Source organism: Corapipo altera, unplaced genomic scaffold (genome assembly GCF_003945725.1).
Source record: "Corapipo altera isolate COAL_440 unplaced genomic scaffold, ASM394572v1 2b, whole genome shotgun sequence".
Taxonomy (NCBI): domain Eukaryota; kingdom Metazoa; phylum Chordata; class Aves; order Passeriformes; family Pipridae; genus Corapipo; species Corapipo altera.
In genome coordinates, this window is record NW_020884874.1 from 31,302,596 (window position 1) to 31,315,406 (window position 12,811).

Below are 12,811 nucleotides of genomic sequence, written 5' to 3' on the forward strand. Positions count from 1 at the left end.
CTCTGCTGTTTCAGCTGCTGTCTTAGCAATGAGTACAGATCCCGCTGGTTGTTGTTTGTTGTACGCTACAGTTCTTAGAACTAAATTTATTTATATTTGTTCTTGGAACCAAGATGGTAAAAATAGCCTAAAGTCCATGGAAATAGTGAGGGAGGGGAGTATAATGCATTGTGCATTGCTTTCATGAATTGCCAAAAGGTGGAATTCCCTGTTGATTGGAATTGACTTTTCCCATGTCTCCAAGTCAGCCTACAGCTCACTAAGTTGAGCTGGAGGCCTGGGAAAGGACATATTTCATTGAGTAGAGTTGCCACCTTTTTGAAAAAAAAAGAGGAAATCTGGAAGAAGAGAAAGGGGAGATAAAAGAAGATGATGAAAGTGGGTGTGGGAGGAAGAAGAAAGATTAATAAAGTGAAGGGGAAAAAAACAGCAAAAAAACCCAAAATACAGGAACTCACAGAGAAAAAGCTGCATGTAATTTAGTGTCCTGACCTGGAATGTAATTGTGCCATGTGTGAGAGAGGGGAGCATAAACATCTCTAATTGCCCCATGAAGAGGCTCACTCTGATCTGAAAAAATCCACTATTTATTTAATCTCCAACACTGTGCTCCTATATTTTTTCTGTTCCTGCCATCTTCTGCTGTGAACCAAGCTTTGCCATTAACATCTGTGCAATGTACTTTGAGCTGCTACTGCCTGGCTCCTTATTGCAGTCTCTTCTACAGGGTCACCAGTTAGGGTAGGCATGGGTAGTCCCCAAATGCAGGGCTGTGGAGATCCCCACCCCTACTCCTGGCATAGAGAGTGGAAGAAAAGGATGGTGTAGGCAGTCTCCTGGCCATAGGAGTGAAGCTGACTGGTTTGCACCCCTGCTGCTTAGAGCTATCTAGTCTTCAGTAGTTTTGTCTGGGGGACAAATATTTGGTGCAATACAAAGCTTTAGCAAGCAGCGAGATAACAGTCAGGGTGAATGATTACTGCCCAAGCTTGTTCACAGGCCCTCTTTTGTTTAGCAAGAGGCATATGTTTGTAAGGGGTCACAAACCTAGATCATGGTTTTCTGCGTAACTTTATCATGGAACTGCATAACTCTATCAGTGCTGTTAAGTAGGATGGTGTCCTCAGGTGCCTGCAAAGTGGCTGGTGTCACTGCCCCATTGCCTACAGTGTCTCAAAGAGGACTTTGAGGTTTTTAAGTGATTATCTGATGCACTGGCAAAGGTTATCCAGGGTGTTGCAGTAAAGTTTTAACTTTCTAGGATTCAGTCAGAGTAGGTATTGATCCAAATATCTCATGCTGTCATCTAGGCATGTATAAATGGCAGTGCAGTGCCACGTGTGTACAGGGAGTGTATGTGCCTTCCTCTCTACACTACATAGTTTTCATTCTGTGCCTGAAATAGCTGTGACATTAAGGCTTCTAAACAGAGCTTCAAGTGAAGATGCGCATGATTGTAATTTAGTTCTACTTCTATATCTCTTTCTCCTCTGCTCCTCTTTCATCACCACTTCTGCAACTGCTCTTTCCCTGGCTTGCTGCCTTTCCACTGTTCCCCCTCCCTCTTTATGTTCTCCACATCTATTTTTATTGCTTCTGATTTTTTCACTGGTCATCTTCCTTAGCTCTTTCTTCCCTTACTTCTTTCCCAGTGTTAAAAAGCATAATTTTTTACTGGATGCATAGAATAAAATGTTTAAAATGATGCTTTGACCCTGAGATCTGTCTTCAAAGATTTTAAGGCACTCTTTCATGAGGTTACAGTTACAGGCTTTGTATACAAACCCATCATCTTCCTGTCCTTAGATATGTTCGGCTCTCACAGCATGCAAAACTAAAGTTCCAGGAAAGCCATGTGGAAGCTGGGAATTGCTTTCTATAGAAAAAATTTACTAATGCACACTCTCGTGCAGCTGTCACTGGGATATTTTAGATTTCTTTGACAAACTGGAGCCTTGCAGTGCACTGATACGGTGGCAAATATTGATAAGCGCTTTTTTGGACGGAGAACTGAAAACACGGGTAAACACTGAGGAACCAAGGTCACTTCGACATCACATATGCCAGACAGTTGAAATGATTTTGCTGAATGAATCTTTGCCTGTATGACCAGCAGTGTAGCTGTGGGGAATGTTAGGGAGACTCCCAGATGTTTGGTACCATGACCTTAGTGCTGATCTCTCTCAGCTGCTAGGCTTTCTGGCTTCTGGTCTGATAGACTGCAATGCATATGCTATGCATGAAAAGAGCAAAATGGATGAGATGTGTGAAATTTTGACAACCAGCTACTAGACCATGCTTTCTTTTGGGAAAGTAAGTAGCTCCAGAAGCAATGTTGCAAAAGTGGACTGAATTTTCCCTCAAATGAGTCTGGTCTAACTCTGCTGATGAGAAGTGGCCAATGGGTTTCCAAAACAGGTAAAATGCCAAGCACAGCTACAGTCATACATGGTGTACAGGGGATAACCCTTATGATTCAGAGTTGAGATAGTATTCTTTAGTATAATAGTGGAAGGTGTCCCTGCCCATGGCAGGGGGGTTGGAACTAGATGATTTCCAAGGTCTCTTCCAACCCAAAGCATTCTATGATTCTATGGTAATATTCAACAGAGTCACAAGCAACATTTTTTTATTGGGGTAAGGCTCGAAGAACAGTGGTTGTTTAATAAACCCTAGAGCAGAGCTGTGAGAGCAGTGCACAGGCTGATTATCAGGTTCTGTCCCCATTTTGTATCTTTGTGGTGGTCCCTACAGAGACTTCTCCCCAAACACTGGAAGCTGTCAGAAAAAAACATGTTACCTTTGACATCTCACCATGATTGACTTCCTAGTTAACTAGCCCTGTTGGGATAAAAGAGCTTCTCTTGTTTGAATTCAGAGTTCCCCATCTCCTCAGGCACAGACCTGGACCCAAAGGTTACACGTTCATGGCCTCTAAGCTTGATTACTACAAAACAGCATAACCAGGCATCAAACAAAATTCCCTTAAAATCATGGTCTGATGCAAGCACAGCAGTGCACCCACCTGGTAATCTACATTTTTGCTGAGCTCATGGCACAGCATCAGTCTTCATGTCTGTTAAAAACCTCGCGTCAGATAGCCTGTATTGTAATCAAAGCCTTCCTTGATCTGGATCTAACTGTTTTAGAAACTGTACTTTGCTTCAAAACCATAGACACACATGGTCAAAGTGGTAGATAACCAGAGATAAGGTGTTGCAGGAAACATCTTTGATAGGTGTTGTCCCTTTCCTCCTTCTCACAATACAATAGAGTGGCCATGGAACTCATGGTCTTGAACAAAGCCTAAAAAAACCCACTGTTGCATATCTGATTTGATTTAGGGGGTTCTGCACAAGATGTGCTCACATGCATACAAAATGCACCCTTCTCCCCACCCTCAAAGAAATGGCTGAGTAAAAAAGTGAAATAACTTGTTTTCCATTAATTTTTGAGTAAGAAACACTGTCATTTCTCTCTTAAATATTTGGAAGATTTTGTGAAATGAAAATTAGCAAGGTCATATAAAAGCCTTCTTGAACAGGTAGATCAAATTTTAAAAGAAAAAACCTAGGTTTAAAACTGTTGCGGTTTGTGACTCACTTTATTTATGCTACAGAAGGGAAAGGCTCTTGCAAATTAAATCTGTACAGTTACTGAAGTAGTGCTTTGGAGAAGTAATTAAACTTCACCACAGTATTAATTTCTATTTGCTGAAGGAAAGACCACAGGTCTCTTTGGAACAACTTTCTTCCTGCCCCTGCCATCCCACAGAGCCTGCATCACTCGCTGCTGCTTTTTACAACAGCTTCTGTACTCTTTTCCATTTAACTCTCTGCTTTATCCTTGCACCTATTTATCTCAGCCACAGTGGGAGCTGGCATTTGCGTCTCACTGGGCCCGAAGGAGTTAACTGGGCTTATTACATAATCTGTTTAACATTCGGGATTAATAGGAAATGCACGCCCCTCCTCTCCTACAATATATTTGCGCTCTTTAGCTCTCACTTCTCCCCCGCTGTGTGTAAGCCTTGTGCCACTTAACATGCCCTGAGTCTCCTCGCGTGTGCCAGGGCGCGCTTGCATGCCTGCCTGCGGCTGTGCCCCGCTCCGGCTTCGCTCATGCTACGGGCAGCGCTGCACACCCGAGTGTCTGTCTCTGCGTGTCTCTGTGTCTCTGTGTGTCTCTGTGTCTCTGTGTGGACAGACCACCTCACATAATGCCATCTTTTGATGAGGTTTTGAAGGAAGCTGGGGAATTCGGAAGATTTCAAAAGAGGGTCTTTTTCCTACTTAGCCAGACAGGCATAACTTTTTCTTCCCTATTTGCAAGCGTGGTTTTCCTTGGGCGGGCACCAGGCAACTTCTGGTGCAGGATCCCTGGGGCAGCTGAATTAAGTAAACGATGTGGCTGGTCGCTGGAAGAGGAACGAAACTTCACAGTACTACCCCTGGACCTGGGGAACAAGTCTTCCAGCGGGGAGTGTGAGAGGCTGGATGTCGCATGGGATGACTCCGTCAGCTGCGCCAGCTCACTCACCCACTATGGCAATCACAGCACGGGCCACCTGCCACTCACCACTTGCCATGATAACTGGGTATATGAACAGCCCCACTCATCCCTCATCAGCGAGGTAAGGAAAACCCCCATCCTCTAATTAGCAGCATCCATCCTGGTGTGGGATTGCAGCAGTAAAATGGGATTGGCACTGTGAGGGTCGTTACTTTGGTGGCTGGTTTTCTTTTCTGGATTTGTTTCATTTTGAGTCATAAGCAAATCAGGACAATGAGTATGATCAAGTGCTGGCATTAGGCTTTTAGGGAAAGGTGAGCTGATCTGAAAGGTGGCTACCCAAAGCCAAGCGCCCCATGCAAAGCCAAATACCCTGCACAAAGATTGTTCTGTCTCTAGAGGAATGTCAGATTAAAATAGAGACTTAAGTCTTGCCTTGCAGCTGAGGCTTCTGATGCTCAGTTTTGGGCCAGAAACTTTGATGGTGTAAACTCCAAGTGTACTCACTCACCTGTATATTATCTGTTCTTTGTATTTCCAGTACTGAATGTTTAAGTCTGTAGGTAACAAAAAACAACTGGTGGCAGACTGCCCTTCTGAGATCTGGCAGGAGTCAGCAAAAATGATTGTGCTTACTAAAGAAAAAAACCCAAACCAAACACACATTATTGCCCAAAGCTATCATTCAGCTTTTCCTGAATGTTGGTGTCAGAGAACCGCAGGCTATTACCACTAGTGGTAAGCACTTACAAATGTAGTGGTTTCCTAGTGAGGCTGCAAAGACAATTGGAGATGCTTTCCTAGGAGATCCTCTGTGTAATCTGTAATCATGTGGATGGGCTGTGGTCTGGCTCCAAAATACAGTCTACACACTAGGAGTGTGTATTTTAAGGTCATTCTACACAGTAATTGTCACTCATGCAGTGATGAAAAACACAATGTACTTAGAAGGATTGGCTCAGAAATCATCAAGGTGCACTGCAAAATGTGTCAGTACAGCTGAGGGCTCTAGTTCCTCTCTGTCTCATGAGTCTCCCACTGTGGTTTTTAACTGGGTACTTGCACTAGAGCTGTGTCCTCCAAAACACACAGCAGGGCACAGCAGGCAAAGCCCTGAGCAAACACTCAGAGATGCCTATCCTGACTTTTCAATTCATCATCTTTCTCCCATCCAGCTGGGATTGCTTTATCCACTTGTAGGCTTAAGTCTCTCCAGAGCAGTAGCTTCGTTCTTTCAGCACCACACGCAATCTGAGCAGCTTTAGCCAGGGTCTGTGTTCAGGAAAAGAGAAATCGGAGCACCTGACTGGCCCTGGCCCTTGGGCAAAGGTTCAAAACTGGCTTATGTGTGTGATCACTGAAATCAAGGCTGCTCAGAGGGCCACAAATGTCATACAGGGAGCTGGTGTCAAACTTTGGTCCCTAATAATGATGTGTTTCTGCCCGTGCTGGCAGTGGTAGCTGGGACTGGGTGGGCAGGAGGACAAATGCTGCCTGGGAGCTCCAGCCTGGCAACTCCTTAAAAACAAAAGTACAGAGATTCCTCTTTTGTTCATAATTTTTTTCCCCCCTTCAGCCTTGCTGTAGATGAAAGCATGTAGTTTGTGTCTATAAGATGGTGCTCAGAGTCCATTTATGGCAGCAATTTGTATATCCAGCAAAATCACTGTGATTTCCCAGTGAGCCATTGGGTACAATAAGGGAGAAGATAACCAATGTTTGTGTTGTAGCAATAAATAGAAGTGAAAAGTTCAATGTTCTCAGACAAATGCCTCACCCACCCGCACTTTCTTGCCTCTCCTCTGCTGGGGAGACCCTCCAGAGCCAGGGCAGGGAGAAGGGATGAAGGGATGCTGGGGAAGCACTCCCCACTTATGCCCCCAAAGGTGCATTTTGGGAAAACTGTGGAGCAACAGTCTGCAAGGAGAGACAGGCTGGGACTGTCTCTACCCTATGCTGGGGCAGCAGGTTGCATCATCAATGTCACTGTGACTCCTAGAGTCTTGCTGGCTGGATGCACCTCAGATGAAGGGTGCTGGGCTGTGACTTGTGGCACTTGCAATCAGTTTCCAGTTTTGCAACATTTGCAACATTGTGGGATAAATCACATCCCACAATGCTTGATTTCTTCATTTAAAAAGGAAGGTTGTGACATGCATGTCCTGGCTCAATTGCTTTGAGATCAGCTACTAAAAGGAGCTTGATATCTTGTTAGTGAGTTATACATTCAGCAAAGACAATTTAAATCCCAGATTTAATTTAATGTCCTTTTTCACAGCTGAGTTTTCTCTAACAAAGCGTGACTCAATTTAGGCACATTTTTGCTCTTTTAAATCAACTCACCAAAGACTTTTGTTCTCATCCATCTACTTGTAAATGCTTCATTTTGTCCACATGTGCAGAAATATTTTTGTTTCTTTCAACTAAAGATTTCTGATACTTTATGTCTCGCTGAATCAACAGTGGAAGTGACCAAGGAGACAAAGTTGAAAGGATGGGTTATGTGACAATCTCACAGACATATGTTCAGGGAGAAAAAGAGAGGGAAAAAAAATCAGTGTACTGAAGGAGCTCTTCCAGGCCTATGGCATGCACACACCCAGTGTGGATTTGTGCTGTGACAGGGGAGGTAGAGGGTAAACGCAGGTGTGTGTTTCTCTGGGACAAGATGTCATATCACACAGCAGATCTGGCAGCCAAACTACAGGCTATTGCAATAAGTTCTGAGCACCTTTCAGAAGTCAAATCATGTGGCTGAATGGACTGATTTATGATGAGTTGTGAAATGAATGGCATTGCAGTACCTGATTTCATTGATCATGTTGCTCACTTGCCATTCTCAGCTGTCTGCTGCAAAGGCTTTTGTGGAAGCATCAGCAGAAGGAAGCAAAAGAAAAAGGGGAATGTGGATTGATAAAAAGCACGCGTTGCTTTGTAAGCAGCACCTGGGGTGCCTACTGCATCACCTGCTGGTGCGGGACTCCTGCTTCTCAGTACTGGGGTACAGCAGGATGCTGGGAGAACATACCAGGGCTTTCATCCTTCAACATTTGGGAGAAGAGCAAATTGTATTAAGAAATCTTCACAGGAGCACACAGCAAAGCCAGCTAGTTTGATCTAGAACAAAACAGAACATTGCTAAACATTTAGCAACAGAACATTGCTAAAGATTCCCTCTCAAAATCTTCTTTTGATCTCTGTCTCTGAGAGTAGGTCCCTACTTCTGTAGTGGCACACCTAAGGGTCTCTGTGCCCCACTGTTTTAGGTCAGGCTTTTCTGTGAGGGCAATCCAGGTTAGACGAGTAGTTGTTCACTGGTGCTGCACACACAGCCCATTGCTGTGGTGCCCAATTAAAGTTGAGCAAACCAGACCTGGGTTGATTTGGGTTGATGCAAAGGTTTTGAGCTATCATTTCAAGATACAGCAGTGTTGCAGGTAGTGGATCTGTGCAGAGGACTTTGGCCAAATGCAATCTGCTCCAGTTTGATTGAGTGGGTCTTGCACATCTTGTGAAAATGGAAGACAGGGCTGCATGCATCAGCTGCAGCACAGGAATGCAGTAGCTTCTCAGATTTTGCTTGGAGAGGAGGGCTGAGGGGGTAATTATCAAGCTAAATGTACTCTGGGCTCATGCCGGCTGGTGCCACCTGAAATGATGCTGATCAAAGCAGGTGGCTGGCACTGCTTGGGAGGGAAGGTTGGTGACAGCAGCAGCTCTTACAGTGGGAGGAGAGCAGGAAAGGCCTGTGTTTCTGAGCAGCAGATGGAGAAGGAGGAAGAGGAGGGGTGCTGAGGGGCTATAGTGGACCAGGAGGGCCACAGCTTCATGGTCTGGTACAGAGGTCTGGAAAAGAGCCCAGCTCACTCCCTGAGCTCCATAACACTTGAAACAGGAAGTGTGTTGCTTGCTGTCTCCTTCTGGGTGAGCCTTTTGAAGGACATATATATCCAGGACATACAGAAGTTAATAAACCTAACTTTCCAAGGAAACCATGCTGAAGAGGCAGTCACTGATCTTTAATACTGATGGGCTTTGGCACTATGTTCTTTTATCCCAGTGGAGATAAATCTATCACTCTGCGATAGGGTGTCTGGAAATAATGTGCAAAGGGATTTTTTTCAGATATTTTTTGTGTTGGTGACTCCTAGAGGCATGGGCACGAGCTAAAATTGTGTCTGCAAGTGGAATGGCCTGTGGTGGTGGATGAAAGGAAAAGGGAAGTCTATGTGGTCACCAGCAACCAGAGCACAGCTGGCATATTTTAGGCAGCATTTATTAGACCCTTTGTTGGCAGAAGTTCAGCAGAAGGGGCAGATTCCAATATGCTCTGTCTGCAGCAAATCTTCATGCTGTAGATGATGTCATTTTGAGACCTGGCAATATTTTGTTGCCAAAGTGTGAGGTCTGAGGTGTACAAGGGATCATCTGAACACAGTCTATGCACCTACTGGGAATCAATCTCCTTAATCCTCTGCTCGCCAGCAGAAAACAACAGTCAGCATTTGCAGAGAAACCCATAAGGAAAGCAAAAATGTTTGTCTCGTAGCTTTTATAGTCACTTAGAGAAGGAGATAATACGGCAGCCAAATTCATGGTGGAGAAAGCACAGCTGGTCCTTTTGGTATCCTCCTCCAAGGCAATAAGCAACACAATTCACCCTCAATTGTTTCTCTAGTATGACTCTTGTTACTGGCATGGCCGTACCCTGTTTTTTTCCATTGTCATGGTGGGATTAATAGTAATTGGTGGCGGGAAAGTGGAAAAGGGCAGACAGAGGAGCAAAGGGAGCAGCAATTGCTGAATTACTTACAAAGCTTTAACTAAGCTTTCCCTGTATGAGAGGTGTTTGAGCAGTTGCTTGCAGGGGTTGTGCCACTGGGGCTGTGTTTCTGCCACTGCCATTGAGACTGCTGGCACTGGCTGAGGTTTTGGGCATTTTTTTTCTTATTGTTTTGAGGACAACTGCTGCTTTTCCGCCTTTAGGAGGTGGTCAGTTTCCCCACCTCCCTCTTGTTTTGGCCCTATACAGATATAAGAAGAAAGAAAGAACAGGTCTTCCCTCTTAGGAGACTCAATGAATGAGGTGATCTGAGTGACAGGGACGCAAAGGTACCGGCTGGGCCCTAGGCCATGAATAGGAGTTAAATATGCAAAGCTTTAAATGCTAATCTGTCCCTCAGGGCTTCAGCCCCAGCCCCTGGCAGCAGGGTACAGACTGACTCCACCTGACCTGTTGAGTGCTCAGCTTGAAACAAGACATGAAGAAGGACAGTATTGTTGCTTTGTCCCTTAGCATTCTGACAGAAGCTTTAACAGAAAGAGAAAAAGAAGGTAATTTCTCCCTTTCCACTGCATGCACTTGCAGGGGGGTTTGTTGCAGTAAGGATTTGGGAAAGATAGCAGTTTGAAAGGCCAGAGGACAAGAGAGGTGGAGAAGAACTGCCCAGCAACAAATAAGGAACATGCAAGAACAGTCTACATCTTCCCAGGTTTCCTTAAATGGTGAGTATTGCCCTAAACCGTTTGTCACTGGGAGTCAAAGAACCATTCTCTGTTTGGCCACTTGTATGAATGCCATTTAAAACGTGTGTGGGCTCTCAATATGCTGTTGCAATTGGGCTGGGCAGTCACTGTAGAGCTCTTCATAGATCAAAGGCTTTAATCCATTATTTTGAAATTTAATTGAAACAGGCAGTAAAGTGCTTCGAAACTCCTCCTCAAAGTTGCTACATTTTGAGGAGCTTTTAATGGCATGTTGTTATTTAAAGCAATATATTTCTCTAAGGATAGGTGTGCTGAAGTGTTTTGGGACTTGCTCAGTGAATAAAGGTCTCTAGAGTGTCAGGAATTACAAGTTTGTGGTTAGTCTTTATGTCAAACTAAAGTGTAAAATGTTTACCTTCTGCCAAAGTTATGAAGAAATGAGAAGTTACCAGAGCCCCATATTTCCCAGTCATTAGTCATGTACAAACATTTCTTCTGTTCCCATCTCAGCCAGTTGCCACTCCTTCCTACAGATATTACACCACTAATGAGCTACAGGGAACCAGTGCAAAACCTCTTACTTCTCCCAGAGAGATCTCACTCAGGTGGTTTTCTGCTGCTGTAGAGATCAGCAAACACAACAGCACTGTTCCTTCAAGTCACACCAGTGCCACTGTAAATCTGAACATCTCATTGATGTTCAAGCTGCTAGCAGGTATGAAAATGTTCACCACAGGGATATATTTCCAAGCAGGGGTGTATTGCAACCTGTACTGCAAGGCTGGCAGGGTGGAAGAAACTGTTTTTCCCAGGTCTATTAAGGATGCTACAGAGTGATGTCCTGAAAGAGCTGGTTCCTGCTGACTGTCTCTTGACTGCAGCTCATTTCTGCTTACGATGGCAGCTCACTGCCAAGACTAAGATGAAAGCAGTGAAGAAGGGGATGTTTTGTCAATTTGGGCAGTGCAACATTTTTTTACTCAACAACCTAAACGGAAAGGGGCTGTGTTCAGGCACACAATGCTTTGTGTCATACAGTGGATAGAAATCAAGCAGGCAGGTGCAGGACTGAATGCAGAGATGGATTGCTGGGCTGTTCTGGGGGCCTGCACCTGTGCAGTGAGGGGCTTAGCCAGGAGCATAGCAGTGCTGAGGAAGAGGATGTGTCCTTATCTGGAGCTGGCCAGCTGAGCTAGATAACCTTTGATGATTGCAATCAGGAGCCAGCTAGCTGGGTTTTAACAGGGTCTAGGTATAGCCAGCACCACAGATCAACAAATAGGCTTAAGATCAGGGGAAGAAAAACCTAAGGTTTTCCTTTACTTTTCCATATCCTTTTCTCTGTCACTGCAATAAATGTTTTAGCATGTTTTAGAAGTGTAAACATCAGCCCATGTGTGGATGGGCATATGAAGGTTCAGAAACAGAGAGGAGGCACCATGCCACTACCTTTCGTGGAGCCTTCTAGCAAGGAACATGGGAGGTGTTTTGAAGGAGTGTTGTACAGGAGAATACTGACTAACTGGAGGCAGTCTAAGATTCTGGGTAAGGTGTTGCTGATACTTTTCCTCCAAGAGACACACATAGGGATAACTTTCAGACACAACCAAACCAGGTCACAGCTCAAGCAGTGAAGTGGGTCTGACAAGTGCAGGCTGTGCAATTCTCTTTTAAAGGTTACATTCCCCTCTAAAGGTTATGTTTGCAAATGAAAAACAAGACACTAGCAGGGTGATGATTAAATGTTGGGTGCTACGTCAAGCAACCAGAAATGCTTATCTGTACCAGAAGTTATTTTAATAGTTAGAAATAACAAAGTGCAGGACTAACTTAGGAGAATATAGTGTATTGTCACTAAGCTTCAGAAAGAGCCCATAGCTCCTTAGAAGTTTTCTGTATGTTCCTGTTTAGTAGAATAATACAATATTTGACTATATTGTTAGCAAAGGGCTAGTTTCAGCTGCCACATAAATAATAGGAAATAGCTGTACAGACGAAAGAGTCCTCTCTGTTAAAGATACTTTCCCCTGTTTGTTCTCCTGCCTTCTTTCATGACAGTTTATTCATTGCCTGTTTACAGTACAGAGAGATCAAACTATTTAAAAAGTAAATACATTATTTGAAAAAGGGTCAAAGAGAGTCCCAATCTCTGCCATCAGCACAGGCAATTGCATTGTGATCTAAAAATCTTTTAATGATCATCCTCATAAAAAGCCCACTGTTTTCCAAAGCTGCACCTTTTGGTACTATTTGGTAGGATCGTCATAGTTTCAAAAAGCAAGAGGTTAAGCAGCATTTGAAATTGCTCCTCCATGTTCAGGCTATTTTAGGAAAGCATTGCAATAACCCTTGAGTATGACAGCTGAGAGCAGCATTTATTCTTCTCAGAAGTTTCTGCAGCTCTTGCTCAAGATTTACAGAAATGGAAGCCAGGTGCTGATAGCTTGACTTGGTTGAAAGGTGGTCAGTCAAACTCCCCGGAGCAATGATGTTGGCATCAGAACCAGGACTTTATTTAAAGTCAGCAGAGATGAGATATCTATCAGGTTGGAGACACATGAGGTGCCCCTTGTATGTTCTGTGTAGGCATCTCTGAAATCTCAGGCCCAGGTAATACTCACTGGGCATTACCTACTCAGCATGCAAATAGGCTGAGGTGGAGCTTGGGATCATGACACCAAATTTTAGAGTCTGGAGAACTGTGAGTAGTAGAAGAGGTTGTTAATCATTCCAACTCACCCTGTAGCTACTCCATTCAAGCACAGTGCTTGAGCACTGGTGTTGTATAGGTGCTGGTGAGCACAAATGGGGT

The 12,811-nt window shown here is 44.2% G+C and overlaps 1 protein-coding gene across 1 annotated transcript in view; it reads left to right on the forward strand.

The window, feature by feature from the left end:
- The first annotated feature begins 3,996 nt into the window (after window positions 1–3,996).
- Window positions 3,997–12,811, forward strand: part of SLC22A3 (solute carrier family 22 member 3) — a 28,261-nt gene continuing 19,446 nt past the window's right edge. The window contains exons 1-2 of the mRNA XM_027670099.1: window positions 3,997–4,153; window positions 4,190–4,633. Of these exons, the coding sequence (XP_027525900.1) occupies window positions 4,220–4,633 (414 nt within the window). The 5' untranslated portion in view covers window positions 3,997–4,153; window positions 4,190–4,219. The remainder of the gene's footprint in view (window positions 4,154–4,189; window positions 4,634–12,811) is intronic.